The following is a 25,483-nucleotide window of genomic DNA, read 5'->3' on the forward strand; positions in this document are numbered from 1 at the left end:
GAATTTGTTTGGTAAAAGTGTTTCCTTTATGTGCATCTTTTTTTATTGAACAAAAAGTTTGTCCTACTCAGTTATGTGCAAATGTTTTTTATTATGTGCATTTTCAAAAGTTATGCACATCTTGGCGTATCCATTTTTTTTTTTTTTTGTGCATTTGCAAAATGGGCATAAAAATAGTTGGATGGAAATATAGGTATTGTCTATTACTTTTCCCTGTGACTTTGAATATGCATGTTTCTGTTGCCTAGCAACGTCCTACTAACAAAAGCATAACTTTACTTCAGACATGTATTTCAAACTAACATTTTCAGTGGCATGAAAAAAACCTTGTACTCCTGCTTGTGAAAGTAAAAAAGTAAGACAAAGACTTTCACGGACGATCTAGTAACTCTAGTAACACATTTATAGGCTGTATTACCAACAATATTGTATTTTTTAAGGTAATGACTTAAACTATCAGTAAAAACTTTAAACGTAAATATGATGTGACAATATGGCGTCTTATAAGAGAACAGTCAGAATGTCAAATGTTCCAGTGTTAAAAGGTGATTTTTGAACCCTTTTAAATAGGTTTGGATAATATTTGGCAGAGAAACCACTAACAAACCATACATCCATTGAGAACTTATTTATTTAGCTGTCATGACACTTTTGGGTCCAGGGTCACATTTTTTGTGTGTTGTGGAGATTTGCAGTGTGCGTTTTCTTAATTTATTAATGTTTTTTTTTTTTTTAAGTTGCAACACTGAGCTCTCTCGACCACCATACAGAAGACTTGAGCTTTGGATTAAATTCTGACACTCGAGACTAGAAGTGATGCCGAAGTGAGCAGTTGTGACATAAGAGCTTTTTCCTCTAAGGATGGCAGAGCTATGATAAGGCTGTAAGCATCCTGAAGTTGGCGGTATGCATGAGAGAACAGATCGACATCCCAAAACATGTTGTCTGCATGCACATCGCTGCTTCATATGACCTCAAAGTAAAACAAAACAAACAGAAAAGTATAATCAGCATCCCGCAGGGATCTGGAGATTGGTTGTACACCCTGGCTAAAAGTAATTCTGGGTTTCCATCAGTTTTTCAGTGCTCAAGCTTCATTCACCCTGGGCCAGTAATTAATCCAGTGTAGTCAGGTTGCAAAATTTCACACTGCACATTTGTAAACACTCTTATTTGTGTATTAATGCTCGTATTTGCATATATGTTGCATATTTATAAAGCTAATAACACTGACTGAACGAAAATAGCTTGTATAGCTTGTTAAGGCTCATTTAAAAAATGTATAAATGCGTAAACATGCTGAAACTAAACAACAAATCTGTGACTGCATACTGTAAAGTGAACCTATTGGACAAGTTTATCCGGACGGGGTCATGCAGCATTATTAATGAACTTTTATTAATCTGGGAGCTGGATAATCCATATCTGTCAGTGTGTCATTGTTATTTCTTCAATGTTTATTCATACAATACATTAACAAATATATGTATGTTATTTTGTTATATCTTGTTATAATTTGTTCATTCCTTAACAGGAATAATTCTAAATTTGTTTGTGCAAAAATAATTATCCTATGATACAGTTTAAGAAAAAAACAATGCAACCAAAATGCTCAAGAGACATTTGTTGTTATTATTAGTGTGTAATACAATCTAACCCCACACATTGCATGCATGTAACCATGTTTATATGTAATACTTCAGCATAATTTACTGATTAATTCCATCATTTTAAGTAGGTTTTGCATGAATCAATTCTGTAGCTTATGTTTTTTGTATTAATAATTGCATTTTTGTATTAATATGGTTAATATATTTTTTATATAAATATTTAATAATTAATTTCTGTCACATTATTGAAATATAACATATTTGATATTATATTAATATTATTATAATACATACACTCACCGGCCACTTTACTATCGTCTCAGACTGTTTTCTTCGACATGACAATGAGTTCAATGTACTCAAATGGCCTCCACAGTCAACAGATCTCAATAGTGCACCTTTGGGATGTGGTGGAACTGGAGATTCACATTATGGATATGCAGCAGAAAAAATCTATGATAATATCATGTCGATATGGACCGAAACCTCTGAGGAATATTTCCAATACCTTGTTGAGTCTATGCCATGAAGCATTAAGGCATTTCTGAAGGCAAATGGGGATCCAACCCAGTACTAGTAAGGTGTACCAGCTAAAATGGCCAGTGAGTGTTCATATGCATGAATTTAGTTTAATTTAATGCTTAAAATGCCTATAATATATTCAGTGCTTAATTTTATTAAACTCTGCATGCTTCCAAACTGCACAAACTGTCATTTTTGACTAGACTAACACCAAACATTAAAATTAATCTGTCCAGGTCTGAGCTTGTATTTTCAACAGTGATATATCTTTAAAAACTCATCTGACCTACAACAAAAATATATATACTTCCACTTCCCTGCTCTTTTCTCCAAAACCCCCATCTTCCCATGCCCACCCGAATCCCCCCATGTGACAGACTTTTAATGCTGTACATATACCAGATCTGATAGGACTCCTAAATCGAGCTGTTTAGATGTCACACTATATTCCAAAGAAGCCTGACAGGCAAAAGGCAAAGTGGTTGCGAGTTGACTTGAATGAGTGTCATCTTTGTTTTCATGCGTTCTGCACTGGAAACAAAGTGCTGACACTGTGTGAAAGCTCTAATCCAATAAAGACACAAGCACTTGCTTTATATGGCACATCCCTGTCCAATTCTTGCCATTTGATGTTCGCGCAGCCCTAGCACTCCAGCACTTCACAATAGAAACGGACGATGATTAAAAGTCTAGGCTAAAAAGCTCATGTCATAAAAGACAGCCTCTGTCATCCACCAGCGTCAGTGTGGTTTTTAAGATAACCTTCTTCTGTTGAGAACGAACACAATGCGGACACCGCCAATGATCACAGGCCTTCAGTAGCATCAGTGAATGTACATTTTAAAAGGAACACACCACTTTCTTTGGAAATAGCCTCATTTTACAAGTCCCTCTAAAATTAAATGGTTGAGTTTTACCACTTTTTAATCCATTCAGATGATCTCTGGGTTTGGCAGGAGCACTTTTAGCTTAGCTTAGCATAAATCATTAAATCAGATTAGACCATTAGCATCTACTGCGCATACATTTTTAATTTTTTTAAATCATTTTCTTATTTAAAACTTGACTATTTTGTAGCTACACTGTGTACTAAAACTGACAGAAAATGAAACGTTGCTATTTTCTAGGTAAATATGGCTTGGGAATATCCTCTTATTCTGGCGTAATAATTCAGGGACTTTGCTGCTATACCATGGCTGCAGCAGACACATTTATATTACACAGTGTTGTTACTTAGTTACTATTTTCAGGGGCTGTAAAAATATCCCTGCGCCTGCTGTAGCCATGGTAGTTCCTTGATTATTACACCAAAATGAGAGTATAGTTCCCTTCCATATCAACCTGGAAAATAGCTTTTCATTTTCTTTTCATGTTCTTAGTACACAAAGTTATCATAAACAGGGTTCATACACATCTTTACTAGTAAAATTGCATGACTTTTCCAAGACTTTTTCAGAACTTTCAAGCACATTTTTTACAATGTAATGTTTTATGTAATGTCTACATAAACATGTTAAGTAATAAGAAAAACAATGACGTTAAAATTTATTAAAGCATGTCATAGAACATGCAACTATCTATTTTGTTAATTTTTTTTTTTATATCTATGTAAAATAGATTTTGAAAATGCTTACACAGCACTAACAATGTGAGAGCAAGTTTTTGGCCAAGGACAGAAAAGAAGTAAAGACAACTAACCTATATTCAAGTTAGAGTTATAATCATCTTTTCAGCATTGATATTGCAATGTGTGCATACGCAATAGTCATTTCGCAGGATATGCAATGTTGGGATTAAAGTTTAATATAGTTTAATTTTTAAAGAGATAGTTCACCCAAAAATTACTTACCATTTTCACTACACCCTTCACTTGTTTCAAACATTTATGAGGTTTCTTTTTTTTTAAATAAACACAAAACTAATATAATTTAAAAACTTGAAACAAGTGAAGTGTGAGTAAATAGTAAGTACATTTTAATCCTTGAGTAAACTGTCCCTTTAAAGCCTGTGACTGTGTGAACATTTCAATATATTTAAAGTTTTAAAACATCCGGCCACAAGAAATTTTTTGTAACTTCAATCAATATTAAATAATATCCAATGAAGACTATGTAGTATTAATTATTCAATATCTGAATAGTGAATACCTGAACACTATTATTCATGTTTCTTTTTTACTATATTTTATTTATCTATGTTCGTAATTTATGTGAAGTTTATTCATAAACTAATTTCGAGAGGATTACGTGCTTATGATTTATCACGGCCGGTCCCGTATTTGCTAATTACGTATTTGCTTATCATCTTCCATTCATATGAGCCCTAAGCTACTATGAATAACCACAGTTTTCAGTTCATTTTATCTTCGTTTGGAAGAATCACCCCTTCCCTATTCTCCTCCAGTGGTTAGCACTGTGAGCCTCATAGCAAGAACACTGCCGGCCCTGGTCCCATAGGGCCGGTGGGTGTTTCTGTGAGGAGTTTTTATGTTCTCCCCGTGTCTGCGTGGGTTTTCCCCAGGTTCTCCGGTTTCCTCCCACCATCCAAAGACATTCAACACGTATAACAATCAAGTATTTGTCTAACCCCTCGTGTTCCCTTAGCTACCGCAGTCGGGGAGTTCTGAGATCCACCAAACTCAGGCTCCCCTCTAGCTCTGCCAACGGGAGGAAGCCCTGGGCTCGAGGATCCCTTGAGCTCGGGGCTCTCTCCCAGGACAGCATGCCAAACAAGGTTTTATAAATCATCAGCTAAGTGTGAACTCTTGAATTGTTATACATCATTCGAGATTCCTTCCCCTACAAAATCCTCCCAATCAATCCAAATAAACTTGCATTTCATCCAATGAAATTGTATTCACATCGCAATATATATTACAGAAACACAAAATATGGTTATGTCAGATTTTTCCAATATCGCGCATGCCCTAATTCATGTACATACAGATATTTGTTAAACTAATTTCCATGACTTTTCCAAAACTTTGTTGGTTTTTCTGTTTTTCCAAAACTTTTCCAGGCCTGGAAATTGCCATGTCAAAATTCCATGACTATTCCAGGTTTTCCATGACCATATGAACCCTGTACAAAAATGTCAACCTTTAAATAAGAAAAAAAAAATAAATAAATAAATAAATAAATAAATAAATAAATAAATAAATATATATATATATATATATATATATATATATATATATATATATATATATATATATATATATATATATAAATAAATATATATATATATATATATATATATATATATATATATATATATATATATATATATATATATATATATATATTTATTTTTTTTTTGTTTTTTTGTTTTTTTGAGCAAGATGCTAATGGTCTAATCCAATTCAATGAATTATGCTAAGCTATGCTAAAAATGCTCCTGCTAATCTGGAAATCTGCTAAATAGGTTTAAAATTTGTAAAACTCAATTATTTAACTCTAGGGCACTTGAATCAAATGAGCTTATTTCCAAAAAAATGAGCCCCAATTTAACCACAGCAGACCTTATCGCAATACACTGTGCCTTTTTTGTGGAATTTTCCTTCTTGCAATTTTAATTTTCAGTCTGCAGACGGCAAGAATTTCTTCAGCGTTACTCCTAACAGTATTTTAACATCTCCTGAATAATGCAGTACATCATCATTTTCGAGCCCAGACACCACATCAGCTGCGAGGCACGATATAATACATTTTAAATAACCGAGGCATCATGGATCTCCCCGATCTGAGGGACATTTTTCATCACTAGCTTTTGAAAATCAAGACTGAGTTGATGAATTTTCCGCAGGCCTCAGACGTAACCCATCAATCCACATAAAATATCGAGGTCCTTGGAGCTAAAACAAAAGAACGGACATCACAAACCGTGGCGTTTACGTTTTATCAGGTGTTGGGGGGAGGGGAAAAAAGCATAATATATACTTGGGATCTTCTCCAGCATTCAAACTTGTGAGTTGTGAAGTGTCAAGCCTTGCAGGATTCATCTCCTACGCTTCTAACTGCGAGGTTCAATTTATCTTCCCCATGAGCTGTGTATGGCAGAGCGGTTTTGCATGACCACTGCCAGCTGCCTTAATCCTAGCCTGGGTTGCACTTTTACGCCGTCTAATTCAGCAGATCTAATTCAGAGATCATTTAAAAAGCTGCAGGGATGGAGCCCCAGCAAAAGTGGAATCCTGCACAACATAAACGCTCCAACCGTTGAGCGTTTACTCTTGCACACAACTCAAATACATCATGAAACAGGCCTTGCTGAGTGACTTTAGTCCACTCGAGTAGGTCAGCAGAACTGCAGTACAAACTGACAATGCACCACCATCAGCTCTAGCAATTCAGATCTGAAAAGATAAAAACATCAGTCTTACCTCCCAAAACTTGTTGGAGAACTGCAGCAGGAGTATTGGGAAAGAGAGAGAGGAAAAAAAAAAGAGAATAAATCAACGCATGTACATGTAATATGCCATTTGTCATTCACTGTTAATGAGCAGAATACAAATGCCAGTGCTAAAGATAGTATTTATGTATAAATAATTGCTGGGTGAGTATGAAAATATCATGAGGTTTTTGATTATGGCTCATGTTTAAGCAAATCTATCTTGTTTGAATGTCAAAACCGTTCAATCAATTAAACCAGATGTTTTGCAGCAAAAAAAAAAAATTAAATAAAAATGCAAAGCACTATAAATATACATTCAAAGGTGACCAATTGTGCGCCTTTTTACAAGATGTAAAATAAGATTCTGATGTCTTTACAGTGTGTATGTGAAGTTTCAGCTCAAAATACCACACGTTTACTTTTCTTTATTTTAACTTGTTCTTTTTAAAGCTGTCCCTTTTAGGCGTTAATCCAAATTTTGCTGTTTTGGTGGCTGTCACTTTAAATTCAAATGAGATTGCGCTCCCAGCCTTCTTTTCAAAAGAGAGTGGAGCTATAAACGCTTCAGCTTAGTCCCCTTATAAATCGAGGGGAATGAACCTTCAACTTATTGAGTATATGTATTTACACAGCGAATGCCCTTCGAGCCGCAATCCAGCACTGGAAAACACCCATACACTCTTGCAATCACACCCACACATACACTATGGCCAATTTAGCTTATTCAGTTCCTCGCGTATGCCCTTCCAGCTGCAACCCAGTACTGGAAAACATCTATACATACTCAATCACACACATACTGTACTCTATGGCCAATTTAGTTTATCCAATTCACTGTGGGGGTAACTGGAGCACCCTGAGAAAACCCACATGAACATAGGGAGAACATCCAAACTGCACACAGAAATGCCAACTGACCCAACCGAGGCTTGAACCAGTGACCTTTTTGCTGTGAGGAGACAGCGCTACCTACTGCACCAGCATGCTGCTTAGCAGCAGATTCAAAACTTTAATTTCAATTTTCTTTTGATAAACACACAGAGAATGTTTTTAAAAAGGCTCAGCAGTGGTTGAGTTTGTTGAGAAAACTCAGAAATTTTTAAATTGAGAAGAACATTTTGATTGTCGTATGTAAATCACTTACTGAATCTGTCCTTACTTTTAATGCTATAGCCTGATTTAACCCCCTCCATGTTTAAAGAAAAAACAAACTTTTAAGATTAGTAAATGTAGTGAATGACTACGATTTATTTACTGTATGGCAGCAAAAAAGAAAAAAAGAAGAAAAAAAAACTCCACTATTGTGGAAGACTCTTCCCATGCTTCATGCCCAGAGCCAGGGGGTTTGGGTGGTTTGGAAGACCCACCCCTCACTGACAAAGGTCCAGAATTTGTCCCATACATGAGCTCCGAGCTCCTTTTTGTCCAGTTTTGACTGCAATGCCATCATAGTGAAACTACCCCCCCCCCCCCCCCCCCCCTCCTAAAAAAAAGACCAAGCGGAACCCTGCTGTTATGTCAAATAATCTGTTTTGGTTAAAGCAAACAATTATTTTTCAAGAGTCCAAAATCTGTGCAAGAAAACATGACATAGGCAAAGTCATTATTATTATTAGAATTATTTTATACATTAATTTTCTCGTTGGCTTAGTCCCTTTATTTATCCAGGGTCGCCACAGCGGACAATTTAGCCTACCCAATTCACCTGTACCACATGTCTTTTGGACTGTGGGGGACACTAGGGCAACCGGAGGAAACCCACGCGAACGCAGGGAGAACATGCAAACTCCACACAGGAATGCCAACTGAACCAGCGACCCAGCGACCTTCTTGCTGTGAGGCAACATCACTACCTACTGCACCACTGCTTCGACAATTATTATTATTATTATTATTATTATTATTATGTTTTTTTATTCAAATGGCCAAATTATGAATGAAAAAAGTTGAATGTGCTGGCCAGTTTGTTATTTTTAATTTAAAACTTTTTCTAAGGATAAATGATTTAATAAATTTATATTTTAAAAACAAATATTTGTCATATTTCTTTATTCTAAATATATAGGATATATTTTAGGTACATCAAAAAGTGTGGTTATGATGACCATCCAAATTCAGCTAAAACAGTGCTTAAAATGTCCCCTAATTTCAGTATTTAAATCTATAATTAAATATATTAACTGCAAAAAGGTAGACTTTTTAAGAAAAAAGAACCATCCCTTTTACCAGGCTGGCTACAAGCCAGTCCTTTATAAGGTTGCTTTAAGTTACTTCTATATGGCAGACAGTACAAAGTCCCTTTAGTAAAACAGGCTAAATATAAGAAGACATTTATTCCCGATGCCATTGTTTTTTTTTTATTTGTTTTTTTTTATAGGTTCTTAAAATAATTGTGTAAGTGTATTTGGGTTGTGCTTTTGTGTGTGAGCCTCTGTCTAAAGACAGTTTTCTAACACCAGTGGGATAGATATTAAAGTTTATTGAATTAATGGTGTATGGCTGCTTCTCACTCAGGGCTGTTTATGCTAATGAGGAAGAGATTGTTACTAATGGGTGCGGCTTTTCCCCTCTGATGACAAGTACAAAGAAAGAATGTCAATCAAAGTGATTCAACAGACTCTCTTTATAAATTTTGATTTAAAAAAAATATATTTATTTATGTTTCACCATTAGAGGCTGGCTACATTCACACTTTTGCCTCACAACTGTGTTCAAACCCCTTATGGAAAGTAATTTTTGCATAGCAGGTCCCCTTTAATACAAGTTGCTTGATAATCCTACATGAATATTCAGGTGTCGGAGCAAAGCATAAAGTGAATACAAGGCAAATACCCTATGCATCAGTAAGAAAAAGCATATTAAGTAACTCTGAGGGTAAATGTCTCTTTTTAAAGTGGTTAAAGTATTACTCAAAAGCGAACAGGAGATCTTCGAGGGCATGCGAACTAAAATACCAGCACTTGAGCGTACAGTAAGTACTTGCGGATGTTGTTGGCAGAAACTTTAAAAAGCTCATAATTGCATCGTTGGAAGCTCACTGTAGATTTGAGTATGACTAAAACAGGATAAAAATTCACGCACCACTTGTTTGAGTCATAAATCAACTCAAATGTTATTGTCATCACTGCAGATGACTGTTTATAGTAGATGTCTAGATGATTAGACTCATGGGAGCGAAGACGCATGTTGCTTGTGTTGTTTTCAGAGATACAGAGATTACATCTATAAATGGGAGTTTCTTCAACTTCAGGAACTTTTATTTCCCAGGGGTTGACTTTTATTAACACTAACAGATTTCAACCTTTTTTTTTTCATTTCTTATATGAAGGTCATTATTAAACTGTCTCCAAAACAACTCTGCCTCCAAAGATACCTATTCCTACAGAATAGTAGGTCAAATACTGTTTATGTAGTGTTTAAAGCATCCTGGTGACCTACATTACTATGATAAGACCATTAGATCAATGGTAGATAGTTAGTGTAAGTCATTATATATATATATATATATATGTACATATACATATATGTATATATATGGTATATTGTCCTATATATTTACACAATTACTTTTTTTCTACTACATGTACTTTTTATGTAATTGTACATAATTATTATAATTGATTAAAATCACTGGGGTTTTTTTATAGAGCAAAGATCACAATGAGATCATATTTAATCCCACAATGCATTTCGAAAGCATAGATTAATGGTAAAACAACTGTGACTCATTGGGAAATTATTTAACAGATGCTTTTAAACTGCATGGCAGATTTCATTCGTACTACATACAGTATTCTTATTTTTAACTTATACAGCATGTGATTTCAAGCATACCTCATGGTTGTCTATCAAAATCCATTTTAATCTATATTTTTGTAAAATGTATGATGAACAATTCATTCATTCATTTTCCTTTGGTATAGTCCCTTTACTTATCAGCTGTCGCCAATGCAGAATAAACTGCCAACTGATCCATAGCATATGTTTTATGCAGCAGAAGGCTTTCCAGCTGCAACCCAGCACTGGGAAATTATCAACAATGTTCATCCTGAAATCTTAAAGTGATGGTTTACTCAGAAATCAATATTCTGTCATCATAATATTCATCTGTTAATAGCTCCAAACCTGTTTGACTTTCTTTGGTTGAAGATAAAATATTTATTTTCATTGAATCTAGACACGTAGCTTTTAGTGCTAGTTCTACCAGGAAGACATAATATCACGTCACTCATCAAGTCAAGTGGAGCTTTACTGTCATTCCGTTACATGTGTGGACATACAGAGGAACGAAATGTTATGTCTCGCAAGACAACGATGCTACATAAATTAATCATAAACACAAACACAATACTGGACATACAGCAAAAGCTATTTTAAAAAACCGATGCATAACTAACATATACTATAAAGTGCTTAACTATACACATGAGACAGGCTCAATCAGTTCTAACCAATAGCCACGAGACTCAAGAAATATATAAGTCCATTCATTTGGTTGCAGATAGTGAAGTGGACATTCACTCACCATCCACCCCACCACCACCAGGTCAGCCTTGTCCAGTGGGGTAAGCTTCGCCCCTGCCTTCGTCCTCAGAAGCCATAGCTGGATCTAAAAACTGCTACAGCTACAGACTTCAATTCAGGGCCTTCACCAAAAAATTCCAATGTTTTGTAAAATCATATTTTTTATCAAACTTTAATCATCAAATAAATGCAATTCGATATCATATTCATCGCCCTGGTCTTTCTGGTAGAACTACTGACCATTGACTCCATAGTATTGTTTTGTCCAACCATGGAATTCAATGGTTACAGGTATAGAAATGTCCAGATCTAATCACGTGAGTAGAAATCGGGCCCGATCACGCAGTTTTAGACTCAATCGGAATCGGATGTTACCTCCCGATCAGGACTCAAATATCCCGGATGGGGGAGGAGGACGGTTGAGGAGGGGGATTGGTAAAATGACTTGCCGGAGCAAATTTCAGAGGTGCCGGATATGGCGTGTTCCGGCACAAATTAAGCCCTGGTTGTACGGTGACACAGACTTGGACCTCTTTCTTGACCTCACACAGAAATAGCAACACATGCAGCATGACATCATTTTGTTGCAGAGACGCTATTGATTAAATGTCAACAAAGTAGAACACGGAAGCAGCTTGAAGCGGAGTATGTCTGCAGTCTGGAGGTATTATAAAGTTGATGACGACAACATAGCCATAGCAAACTGTGAGATATGTAAACTTAGGATTGCCTTCTGGGTATTTTAAGATGAGGTGCTATTTGTTTTTATATTAGATTTTTTTTTTTTTGTATTCACTGTTGCACAAAAGACTAAAAGTGAAGAATATATGTTATTTATTACTTGATTGTTTAAGCTACCTCACAGAAATGCTCTGTTTGTTAACAGAGTTGTTGTTAAACGTTAAAATAAGGTGAATTAAATAAAAAAAATAAGGAACATCATTAATCTGTTTCTTCGCTCTTCTTTATTCTTTTTTTATGTATTATAGAAGTACCGGTTCAGATTTTCAAATACTCAAAATAAAAATAAAAAAAATCTGATTGGGACATCCCTAGTGACAGGTTTTCAGCTTTCTGAAAAAAAGTGTTCAACAAGAAGAAATAAACACAAATATTTGGAACAAATTTAGGTTGAGTAAATAGTAACATTTTCATGTTGGAGTGAATTATCTATTAAAAATATGCAAATCTGATTTTATGAGTATGACAAAAATATATATTTCTAAGTGTATAAATATGACAATCTGAACAAAGGGTGAAAATCTGTTTTTACAGTTTATGCACTTGCGACAACAGTGTCAGTGCAAGATCATCATATTAAGACTTTTGAAGTGTGAAGAAAATGTGTGAAGAGAAACGCACTAAAGATCTCCTCATAAACAGCACTTTATGGTAATGCTTCAGACGACCTGATTTTGAATCCTAGTTCAGGGACCTTTCCCAATCCCAAAATAAAATGTGTCTGTGAGAGTTCTTGTTTTCATTATTTATTAAAGATAAAGCAATACCACAGTGGTAGGAGTGCTGCATTTCAGCACATTTGCAAATGTCAGATTCATTTTATGCAATAGTTTGATAAACATGAAGTCAATCTTAAGTGACTTACAGTATAGCTTTGATTCTGGATTTTATTATGGGAGTATATTTACAGAAACCATAAGCATAACATTAAATTAGGGGTTTCACAATATCTGTATTGGCAGCAATCTTGATATTTAAACAATGGACAATTGTTATGCTGATTAAGATATTCACAAACATACCAGTATTACACAATCTGTGATAATGGTGATATTTTAAAATAAACAGAATATGTATTTGGGGCTGCACAATATTGGAAAAATCTGACTTGAGATATATCTTATTTCTACGGTCATATTCTGCGACTTAAAGTTCACCAGATGGCTTGAATAGCTCTATTTGAAAAAAAATATATATATATATATATTATAATAATTTTGATTGATTGATTTAATTTTGCAGGGAAGTGAATACTGCATAAAAATATTAAATAAATTAAAAGACAAAATGAAATATGCTATGCTTTATGTTTTTTTTTTTTTTTCTGGGAAGTTTGTAGGTAGTCAGGAACATAAATTATATGATAAAATGTAAAAGTAACACTGCATATGTTTCAGTGTTTAACTGATCTAATAAAATGTATCTTTACTATCTTTACTAAAGTTAAATTGTATAATTTACAGTACAATTTCTTGTGTCTGAATGCTTTAAACTCTGTTTAAATGCTCACAGTAAAATGTCTTTAAAGTGTGTCAATTATTTCTATCACTGTATTAGGGTTAACTTTCTGCTGTTCAGCCACAAATCTCATGTGCTGTGAACTGTGGCTCCTAGTCAGCTATAATTCCAACTCAACATTGTACACTCTGCAATGGTACCATTGCAGATGCGCACATTGCAAGATCAATGCTGAAACAATATATACTTTGCATCTCTAATATTTATGATAACACAGCATTGTAATGCTGATTCATACTCTACACGCCTTGCACAAATAGTCCACAAGCGAGAATGAAGAATAATAAAACCTGATGAACACCGTATTAAACTTGTATGAAAAGACATTCAGCTATTGCTGCAGCTGAATAAAAAAGAAGATAGAAATGTTTTGAATGATGAAATGAGAGCATCAACGTCGATGTCAACACTGGGATGTGAAAATAGAAATCATAGGAGTGGTAAAAGCATATGCATTAACGTAATCAATTTAAAGTGTTCCCAAGCAAAAATAAATAAATATATAAATAATAATAAATAATTATGGCTGCAAGGTGGCGCTGTGGGTAGCACGTTCACCTCACAGCAAGAAGGTCGCAGGTTTGAGCCTTGGCTGGGTTAGTCAGCGTTTCTGTGTCAAGCTTACATGTTTTCCCCGGTTTCCTCCAGGTGCTCTGGTTTTTCCCCACAAGTCCAAAGACATATAGGTGAATTGATTAGGCTACATCATTGATGTCCAAACTCTGTCCTGGAGGGCCAGTGTCCTGCATATTTTAGTTCCAACCCTAATTAAACACACCTAATCCAGCCAATCAAGCACTAAAAACTTTCAGGCAGGTATGTTAAAGAAAGTTGGAGCTAAACTAAGCAGGACACCAGCCCTCCAGGACCAAGTTTGGACACCCCTGGGCTAAATTGTCCATAGTGTATGAGTGTGAATGAGTGTGAATGGATGTTTTCCAGAAATGGGTTGCAACTGGGAGGGTATCAGCTGCATAAAACATATGCTGCATAAGTTGACGGTTCATTCCGCAGTGGCAAGCCCAGATTAATAAAGGGACTAAGCCGAATAGAAAATGAATGAATGAATGAATGAAAGAATGAATGAATGAATGAATTAATTATTTTTAATAATTATTTTGGACAGCTCATCGTTATAGCACATTTGAAAACAAGAATGCCCCCTGATGGCTCGACAGTTCTACAGTATGCACTTAAAATTTAGTGATTTTTGATTTCACTTTTTAGATTTCATGTTTTAGATTAAAACATGGGAGAAGAACAAAAATATATTTAAATGAGATGATAGCATGACAGACTGGTAAAATATGGGAGAATCCTGAAAAAACCTGGAAGGTTGACAGGTATGGTATGCTATCTGTTCATAAAGAAAATGAAATGTTCTCTCTGGTGCATAATAACTTCATAAACATAATTTGTGCACTGCTAATCACCAAAGCCTGAATCACTTTATATAATAAAATAAAAAAATAATTTCTCATTTGTAATAAGGCTCACATCTGTTAACAGGTTAGAGGCATTTTAAACACTCAATTAATGCCATACTGCAATCTTGAAACAAAAGTATGCTGAAGCTTTCATACAATGGACACCGTATTATACGATAAACAATGGCTTCTATTATTATAGTAAGAGGAATTGTTTCTTATACATGTCATAGTGAATTGAACAGTGAGATTTGAATTTGACTTACCATAACATTATTTATGATTCCTTTCTACTGTACATGATTTCTGTAAATATATATCACAATATATCATAAGAGATTTTTTTGGCCATGCTAATTGTGAAGCATTTTCATTGAATACGTAGCATGTGTTTCCAACACAATCTCACAGCAATTTGTAACATTTTGGATTTGTGGCTAATTGGTATGAATTTGTACAATCTCATTCATACAATTTAGTATGATTTTTTTATCCCCCAATGGTTGGGTTTAGGGATTGGGTTTAGGGGTTTAGGTGCCACGACTCCTTTTTAAATTGTACATTTTCGTACGACTGAACAACTGAATGAGCCACTAAGCTGACAATACGTAAGATAGCTACTGTACGTTTCCTTGTGAGATTAGACTGTTTTTTCACACAAACACACACACACACACACACACACACACACACACACACACACACACACACACACACACACACACACACAGACACACACACACACACACAGACACACACACACACACAGACACAGACACAGACACAGACACAGACACAGACACAGACACACACTATCAGGAGTTGAAAATCACATGTATCCCCTTCAAGGCTCACATTTTAATAAATGTAAATAACAAAAGCAAATATTAGCTCCTTAATATATGTAACACTCATCATGTGCTCTTTGAAAATATCAAACAATCATTCAAATGAATAAATTGTTGTACAGACAAAAAAAAAAAAAAAGTAATTTGGGACTCATTATTGCCACAGCTTGAATATGACGATGTCGAAAATACTTCCAGCTCGAGTTCTCCAAAAGGGCCAAAAGGTCAGATGCTACCTTAATGACATACTCCAGACCACGGGACAGACTCGGGCAAACGCAGGGCCTAGCGAGACACTCGATGGCCTTTACTGTGAAATAATAAGAGTCAAGGGAGGACGTCAAAGGCTTGCGAGGTGGAGCTTTTGTGTGTGCGTCTGGATGGTCACCGTGAGTCAGATCAGCGTTGCCACTGTGATAATGAGGAGAAAGTAGCTGCGAGAGGATCTGTTTGCAGCTCTTAAAAGGTGGAGGGCAACAATACGCGCTCTAAACACTAATGAGAACGCATGGCATGGCCATTGAAACCCTACGGCCAATTAAAGAGGAATTTTTTAGCGAATGTTATTTTGCGATCATCATTATGTGGCCATGGAGACGCCGGCGCGTAAACGAGCACCCAGGAGAGGGAGCGCTGATCTATTATCCATTTTCCTAATCTCTGTTGCTCTGCTGTTACAAATTAAATCCGATGTTTCCAAGCAAATCTTAATGGACTGCTTTATCAATGAAGTAGTAATTCAGACTATGCCTGTCGGACACCACAGGTGCGTTACGTGGGCATTAGCAACGTTCGCGAAGGGAAGCTGAAAGCACAACAAAAGCCGGGACAAAAGGCGACACAAAACCCTCAGCGCAAATGCTGCTCGATTGCCTGGAGCGAGACAGTAAATCTCTTAATCACGCTGTGTTTGTGGGAGCTGCTTTGCTTGGCTCTGGATATCAGGCCATGCAAAACTGTCAGCCGCCCATAAATCACGAGGGCCGCTTTAACCTTTACAAGTGCTCTCCTCGGCTCCCTCAAATTGGTCACGGCAACAAAGTCCCGGAGAATTGTAATGAATCGAGCATGGCCATGAGAGCTGACACAGTGACAGCGTCTGGAGCTTCTCAAAAAGCGAGCACGCTAGGCTAGTGCCACGCGGGTTATTAGCATGATCTCGGCCTGTCGCTTTCGGAAAAAGCCAGAGTGGCATGTAATCTGTCTCTATTTAGTGAAGTGATGCTAATCCCTCTCTTGATCTGAATCAGGTCCTCCAGTGTGAACTCTGTAGTCAAATATGACAAGGCATCTCCATCAACCTCCACTATAGAAGAAGTGTCTGTGTTTATAGCAGTTCGTAGTGAAAAAGGAACGCAACAATTAAGTTGTTAAATTACTTATATTCGATGGAGAAAATCGTTGAAAGAACTTTATAATTGATTAACTGCATCTGCACTCAAATAAGGTGCTGTTTGTTCAAACCACTCTTTGAAAATGACAACAAAAAAAACAAAATTATTTTTTGTTGGGACTACTTAATTGTTTTATATTCATTTATTCCCCTTCTGCTTAGTCTCTATTGCAGATTTTGCCACAGAAAAATAAACGTAAAACAATTTCAGCATATGTTTTACGCAGCAGGGACTGGGAAACACCTATACACACTCATTCAAACACATACACTACGGCCAATTTAGATTATTCAAACATGCCTATAGCGCATGTCTTTGGACTGTGAGGGAAACCAAAGCACCCGGAGGAAACTAACGTGAACACTAGGAGCAGGGATTGGAAAAAATACATAACATATTAAAATAAAATAAAATACCAAATACATCAATTTTACCTGTATCAAAATAACTACAAAATATAGCAGCCACTATTGTATCAAAATAAAATACTGTATTTTGCATTTTAAAAATAATACAAAATACTTTTACAAGGGAACAGTACATTTATTCATAAACCTTCTAGCAATGGGTATATTTAATCACTGTTAAACTGACTGAGTGATGTATACAATTTTTGACAGCAACAGCGTTTCTGAGCAAGTTAAAGTCAGCTTCTCTGCCAGCATATTCACTTGGGTTTCTCTTTCATTTCAGTATAAATTTTGTACAAATTTCATGAAGAAAGTCCTGTCTTGAAGATGTATAATCACTGTAAATGTAATGCAGATAATGAGTTGGAGGATAGTACTATATCTCTCCATTGTGTTTCCATCTATTGTAGTAAAATTGCGACCATTTCGTATAGTGTTATATTTTAAAAGAGTGATACAGTATGAAGATTATAAGTAGACTTATGTTGAGGTTTGGGTTAGTATAAGTTGACATATCTTTGCAAAGTTTCTTATAGTCAGTTAAATGTCTGTTGAAGGAGCAGTATCAACAAATATTAAGCAGACAGCCAACTAATACATAAATGGACTATCAAAATAAAGTTTTACTCTTTTAAAATATCTGGCAGATGTTAAAGTTTGTCGAACCAAAAAGTCAGCAGATTTTTAACCTAATAAAAAAAGGAAACCAGGATTTTTCTGTAGTAGGTCTTAAAATGTGGACTGGGCTACCCATGTCTACTAAAACAATCTCTAATGATTCCTTGTTCAAGGGAAAACTCAAACTACATCTCTTAGAAAAAGCTTTTAAATTGGGATGAAATTGATTTTATTGTGCCTATCTTTGTTTCTGCTATAGGGATTCAATGTTTTTTGTGTTATGTTGGTTGTACTGTATGCTGTTTTATGTTGTTGTTATATTTTTGATAATTTATAACCCAAGGTGTGTACAGCACAATGGTCAACAACTGTTATTTTATTGCGCTTAGTAAAGTAAAGTAAAGTACTTGATGACAAAAAGATTTAAGTCACATTTTTGGTAGGGATGCACAGATATTAAGATTTTGGCTGATATCAAAAATCAATAAATCTTTCAACTCTCAGAATTAGGTATGGGTAATTGACAGATAATTATGTACTAACTTTTTTGTAAAACACTTTGTTTGATATCTTATGTTTGAGAAAACATAAGGGGTCACTAACTTTAGAAATTTTAGTTTTTTTCTTAACTGTACCATAAAAATTATGTGACAAAGTAGCAAAAAGTAAGAAAAACAACTCTTAATAATCTACAAATAGTGTGAGAGTGATTTATTTTCATTGTTACAAACTTGTCTTCAGATAGTGTTATTTATATATATGAAATTATGAATAGTATTTTTCTTCCTTGTCAGAACTGTTCGACACTTTCAACAAATACGTGTAACACATCAAAGGACATCAAAACTTCATTTTAAAGTGGTTCCAAAAAAAATGTGAAATATCATAAATACATTCACATACTTGTTTTTATAGGTAACAAATATCCCACTGTTTACAGAACAACACGGGATAGAATGCAAAAGACATGTTAGTACTGAATTAAAATAAGCAGTAAAAAAGTAATTAAGAATACTCAACAGGTTAATCGACTGTTGAATTAATCATTGCATCTCTAAAATTATCTTTTCTTAAATTGCTCCAGCAGTAAATCAACAATACAGGTGTGAGCTCCACAAAACAGCTTCTCACCTCTGTCATTGTGATACTGACAGCTCGTTATGCTGCTTTCTGTTTTTGTAACAGGTCTGTCTGATCTTCCTTTATAATTGTAAGTGTGAGAACTATCATTTTTAATTAGGTATTAGAGAACACAGCGGCTGGAAATCACTTTCTCTCACTTACACTCTTCCCAGTCAGCTTCAAGAAATACCTACAGACTGATCTCTCCTCCGCAAGCATGTCTCGCAATTATTAATGCACCAAAATTATTCATTCCATTTCCATTGTAGCCTTTAATTATTTATTTATTTATTTTATTTTATTAATTTGGTTTATTTGTATTGTATTTTATTTGTTTAAATTAAATTAAATTAAATTAAATTAAATTAAATTAAATTAAATTAAATTAAATTAAATTAAATTAAATTTAATTTAATTTAATTTAATTTAATTTAATTTAATTTAACATAATTTAATGCATAGTCAGTTTCTGGATTTTTATTTTTATTTTTATTTATTTATTTATTTTTATTTTACTGACTTTTAAAGCTTTTTTTCAATATCTTTACATATTTGTTTTGATAAAGAAATACATAATTTTTAAGTTTGGGGAGACTTTTTTAGAGACTATAATCATTTAACAGAATAATAATCAGTAACAGAAAAAAGTACTGGCGGCTCATGATGCAGTATTTGACCGACCCAAACAATATATCATTTCAAACTACTTCAAATGTCAATAAAAGTCAGTTATCTTTTCTATTCTTAATATGAAGAGGTAATGACGCATAGTTCACATAACAAAGGTCACACAATTCAACTCTAAAGAGTAAGTAAACTGAAAATCATATGTTCAATAATTGATTTTTGTTTTATTTATTTAATCAATTATTTTTTCTCTAAATTCTGGAGTAAAACCTGCCTTCGGAATTAGTAAGGAGCAAGCAAATGAAATCACATGTAAACCTGCACTTACATTCAGTGGAAGAAAAAACATGGAAAGATGCACTCTAGAGCAACACCCCTTTGTCTCTGCAGTCTAGATTTATTTTCCACTATAAGGGTTTTGAAAATGCAAAGCCACACAGGCAAACCAGCAAATGCACTTGAGTGCACAGGGATGGGATTTGGGGGTGTCTTTCCTGGGTCTAAAAGCAAATCTGACAAGCTCCAACAAGCTCCTTTTTATTAAACAAAGAAAGCAAATGCAAGCAATATCTAACACAGAGACCCTTCCCCTTGGAGAAGAAGAGCTAGCATTCATTTTGACCTTGCAAAGACCTGACGTCAAAATCAGGTGGCGTGTTGACAGATCATGTGGACCTACTGATAACCCAGTGTCCATTGCATGAAGGAAATAAAGTGGAAGAATCATAAGGGACACTGAGTTGGAAAATTACGTTTTATATGAATTCTCATCCTCATCTGCAGACTTTTTTTCCCCCTGACACTAAGGATATATTAATATCCAGGGTCTACAAATCAACATTTGCCAAGAGCCAGATGAGAGTTTTAAAAATACATATCATGAAAATGACATTTGGTGCATTTATGAAACAAAATATAAATGAACTACAGCAATGCTTCAAAACATAACATTGTTGAGTGTTTTTTATAAAACTACAACAACTGTTTTGCAGTGATTTACAGTTGAAGTCAGCCCTCCAGTTATTTTTTTTTCTATTTCAAATATTTCACAAATGATGTTTAACAACAAAATGAAATTTTCCTATAATAGTGTATTCAATTATTACAGTATTTTCTATAATATTTTTAGTTCCTATAAAAATTCATTTATTTTCTTTTGACTAAAATAATAAAATTAACATTAAAAAAAACATTTTAAGATCAATTATTATTAGCCACAGAACAAGCCACTGTTATACTTGTTAGACTTGCCTAATTACCCTAACTTGCCTCATTAACCTTATTGACTTGGTTAAGCCTTTAATTTGCACCTTAACCACTTAAACTCTGCTATTTGGGGATTTCCGCCTAGATTTAGCCTACCCAAATTTAAAAGCTTCCCAAATTCACATGCAGAGGTGTAAATGCAAAAATTTGGTATCCTTTGAAAGAAAACCCTTTGAATTTTCATAAAACACTATTGAAAGTGTTTAAAATAAATGTATATGTCGTCTGTGTTATAATAAACACCTAAAAAAAGAGGCGCTTTTTGAATTTTTTTTATAAACTCAAATTTGAAAGTGAACCTTTTGGTTTGTGTGGTCTAGCGTGCTGTAATTAATTTTGGTGGTTCCTGCACATGTCTGTAATGATAGGGAAAAAGAAAAAAGGTCTCTACCATAATCTATGCTATCTGGGGCTGCTTATTGATCATGAATGTATTGTTTACATTTCTGCGCCATGGAAACACCACAATTCATTCAACAACTGTTTGATATGTGAATATAATTCAGTAAAAAGAATGCTAGAACTGTACGAGCACTGGCAAGAGCTTTCATTTGAGCTATAACTTGTACATGTGTCATATAAAAAATATGAAAATGAACCAATGTAAAATACCTAGCTCGGGTCTCCAAAATACTGTGTATTTAAGTGTAAATAACTTTTATACAGTAGAATAAAAACCAAAGTGATGCATATGTGCATAAAATATAGATTCTACACTTTCAAACGACACCACTTACGGGGGTCTGGTGCAACGCTAGCCCCTTAAATATGAAAGCGAAAGTCGATGACGTCACAACCCGGTACCGGGTCCGCAGAGTTTAAGTGGTTAAGCTTATGAATACTAGTATCTTGGGAAAAAAAAATCTAGTAAAATATTATTTACTGTCATCATGGCAAAGATAAAAAAAATAAGTTAATAAAACTTAGTTTTTAAAATATTATGTTTAGAAATGTGTTGAAAAAAAAACTCTAAGCTTTTTGGTCTTTTTAGTTACCCTCAGTCGGTGCAATGACCCATGAACAAAAAGGATACAGTTGGCCACACCCATTTGTAGCTTCATTTGCGATCTTCAGAAAGATATGGGGGACGTCACAGATACTACGTCCATATTGTTTTTAAAGTCTATGGTTAAGACTCATGATTGTCACAGTCGTAAGTCTGAAACATTTCTCTACATTATAATAGAGCTTTCTTTAATTCAAATGGGTGTGATATGTTTTGTGGTCAGTGTCTTCTCGTGCATATGATCAGTTTCTCTAGGCTGAAGCAGACCATAAACGAGCGCTGCGGGGCTTCACATAACATTAACACAAACGCAGATTTCATTCACGCCAATGGAAATCTTATTTACACTGTATGCATCCCGATATCGTACTACTCACCATATAAAAATGGACACCATGTGTAACACATTTACTTTTGAATGTAGTAGTTCCCTGTGGTCTGACTACGTATGCCTGTGTGCAATGTATTTCCCCCCTCAAAGATTGCTGCAGAAAGACTAAGGTCAATAAGGAATTCAGATTAACACAGTTTGGCTACCATTTATTATTTTCATTTATTTGCATGTTATTTTTTAGGCAAACCCTCGGTTTGGAATGCCTTTTGTCATTTAAATTAGCGACCAATTTCAGCAGCAGCAATACTGTTTTTGCCTTGGCGTGATGTATCAAATATAAGAGAGTAGGGTTGTGCTGATAGATGGCAATAGATTTGTGTATTGACGATAGGGAGGGATATAAAAGAAAGTCGAGACCTATGACAATTTTATAGACAATATTTAGCTCATTTAGCATTGATGTTGACCTATTACATGTTTTAATTACATTATTGAATGAATGACCTAATATTCTAATAGTTTTATTAGATAATTTGAAAAGATAGTAAAATACATTTAGAAATTATTAAATAAATGAGCAAATAAATAAAGATAACACTGCCACACCCCATGCGATAGTATTATGAATCGCCATTCTCAAAGGGGGGCGATATGGTAATCTTTAAATTTGCAAACACTATTAGAGAACATTTGACTGGTCAGAAGATTTAATGAGAAACTGATAGCGGTGATATCAAATAATTTGCTGACTCATTTGTTGCCTGAACCATCACTAACACCGAAATAACCTAATAAAGAATTTTATTTTATTTTTATTTTTTTTTTTGTGGCCTAATGGCTAGTGAGTTGGACTCCTAGAGGTTTGATTCCTGGTCCCAGCAGGATTAAATATGAGGGAGTGAATAAAACTGCTCTCTCGGTGCTAGAAGCAGCTGCCCACTTCTCCAGGTGTACTCTCACTCTGTGTATTTGTGTCTGTGTGCTCTCACTTATTACTAAAAAAAAAAAGTGTGTGTGCGCACTTGCATGGGTAAAAAGAGAGGACCAGTTTCAAGTATGGGTAAAACCTCACTTCACTCACTGTTTCCATTTAGCAATTCATATAAATTTACAAATGTAGATTGTATAAATGTTTTTGAATTTGCAACACAAACTTCTTCATTAATAGATGCACTACTTTATTTTATTATTAATTATTAATTGAACAAGAAAAAATAACACTAAAGAGCAAACTGGAATCAAATCTAAGCATATATTAAGTTAAGAATTAATTTTAAATAAATCATGACTTGATTTGAATTGATTTTAAATAAATCAGCAATATCAATCTTCAATAAATATTTCTAACAATTATTAGAAAAAATTTTCAACTAATCATCAATGAGAAATTAGTAGACTTTGGGAAATTAATCAGATTTTTTAACATGGTAAAATAGTAGAATAGAGTTGTCTCTTTTCTAGCTAATAAATAACTATAACTATAAAAAACTAATAAATAACAAATATTTTCCTTAAAATTGACAAGCTGACCCTCCATTTCTGCTGTTCATATCTATTTCACTGAGTTGCTCCATGACTGTGTTTGTTATGCTTCTGTCTCTTCTCAGCTTGCTTTCTGATTGGATATTGTTTTGTTTCACATGAAGACCTCAGTCTCATATGCACATTTGTCCTCAGGCCAGGGTTCACCCCACACATCAGGATTTCTAATTGAAAATATTCAACATGCCCGATTCACAATAAGAGTGCCTCTGACATTCGTCCAGGGAGATTCAGTCAGACAACACACCTCAAACAACAACACTGTTCTCTTGTGGTGTGTGTCCAGGCTGGTTGGTTCAAGGTTGGTTCAAGTCGCAGCTGGGCCAGTTAGCATTTCACTGTGGAGTTTGCATGTTCTCCCCGTGTTCGCTTGGGTTTCCTCCGGGTGCTCCGTTTTCCCCCACAGTCTAAACACATGCAATATATTTGGATTTGATAAACTAAATTGGCCGTAGTGTAGAGATTGTGTGTGAATGAGTACTGGGTTGCAGCTAGAAGGGCATCCACTGTGTAAAACATAAGCTGGATAAGTTGGCGGTTCATTCCACTGTGGCGGTATATTGTGAATAAAAGGAATACACCAAAAGAAAATGAATGAATGAATAAATTTACACTTTCTTTCTTTTATAAAATATAAATTTGTATTTACAGAGCAGTGTACATTGAAAGGTTGTCTCAAGAACATGCTACTAAACTTGTATTGGTCACATAAGTGCTAATTTTGGAAAATTTAATTAATAATAATAAAAAAAACTCATTAAAAGTATATACTAAGTACCGTAAATAAATATCCCTAAAACAGATTTTATATAAAAATAAACATTTCTTTCGTTATTTACTCCTGATTCGGTCAGCGGTTTTGAGCGCACGGCTCACTGAAGGAGAAGATTATCAATAAAAAGCATCTTAAATTTCAGCCAGCTCCTCACAGGAAGCTATTATATACACGCTTTCAAAAAGCAGAGCCTGCGCCGTACCTCAAAATTAACACGGCAGCTGAAAAGAAGCCATGTCTTGTTTTAATTACTTGCTGAATTGTTGCCTAGCATGCAAAACCATTATTTGCCTTCTTGTGCCCTCGTGCCAAGCGCTATAAACTACGCCACTGATTACCACACCACCAGCTATTGGCAAAAATCACAATCCCTGAGTCGGGTTGCATGTAACAAACCTCACACTCGCTGGCGTTTTTTTGGCCTCTAAAGAAATAGAAAAACTGCACAATGGCAGCAGATGCCCGTCTGAATGGGAAACAGAGACTCGCTTGCATCCTTTGGCACGCGCGGCTCCATGTTGAGGGCGACCCAGACTAATTTGTGTTGATAAATAAGACAGACTCTCAGTGTACATTATTTAATCGTGGAGAGCGGATGGCCTTGTTTTCACAGTTCCCTGTACACTTCAAGAAAAGCCTCTGCGAATTGAATCTCTCGGATGGAGTAAAAAAAAAGAAGAAGAAAAAAAAAAAAGAGCACAATCCAGCGCTACATGAAAGGGTTTTGTGTTTAATACAAACTAGACCTCTTCAGAGTTTCACTCTTGCTTTTATACTGTGGAAATAATAATCAGTAGACTGTACTGG

General features: G+C 34.9%; 1 protein-coding gene across 48 annotated transcripts in view; it reads right to left on the reverse strand.

Moving 5' to 3' along the window:
- Positions 1-25,483, reverse strand: part of nrxn2a (neurexin 2a) — a 708,141-nt gene that overhangs the window by 552,181 nt on the left and 130,477 nt on the right. For 34 of the 48 annotated variants that reach the window (XM_073934757.1, XM_073934749.1, XM_073934766.1 and 31 more), the window contains 1 exon segment: positions 6,514-6,534. The exons of 9 other annotated variants lie outside the window; for them this stretch is intronic. In XM_073934757.1, the coding sequence (XP_073790858.1) occupies positions 6,514-6,534 (21 nt within the window). 48 annotated transcript variants of the gene reach the window in all.

Source organism: Danio rerio, chromosome 21 (assembly GCF_049306965.1).
Source record: "Danio rerio strain Tuebingen ecotype United States chromosome 21, GRCz12tu, whole genome shotgun sequence".
Classification (NCBI taxonomy): domain Eukaryota; kingdom Metazoa; phylum Chordata; class Actinopteri; order Cypriniformes; family Danionidae; genus Danio; species Danio rerio.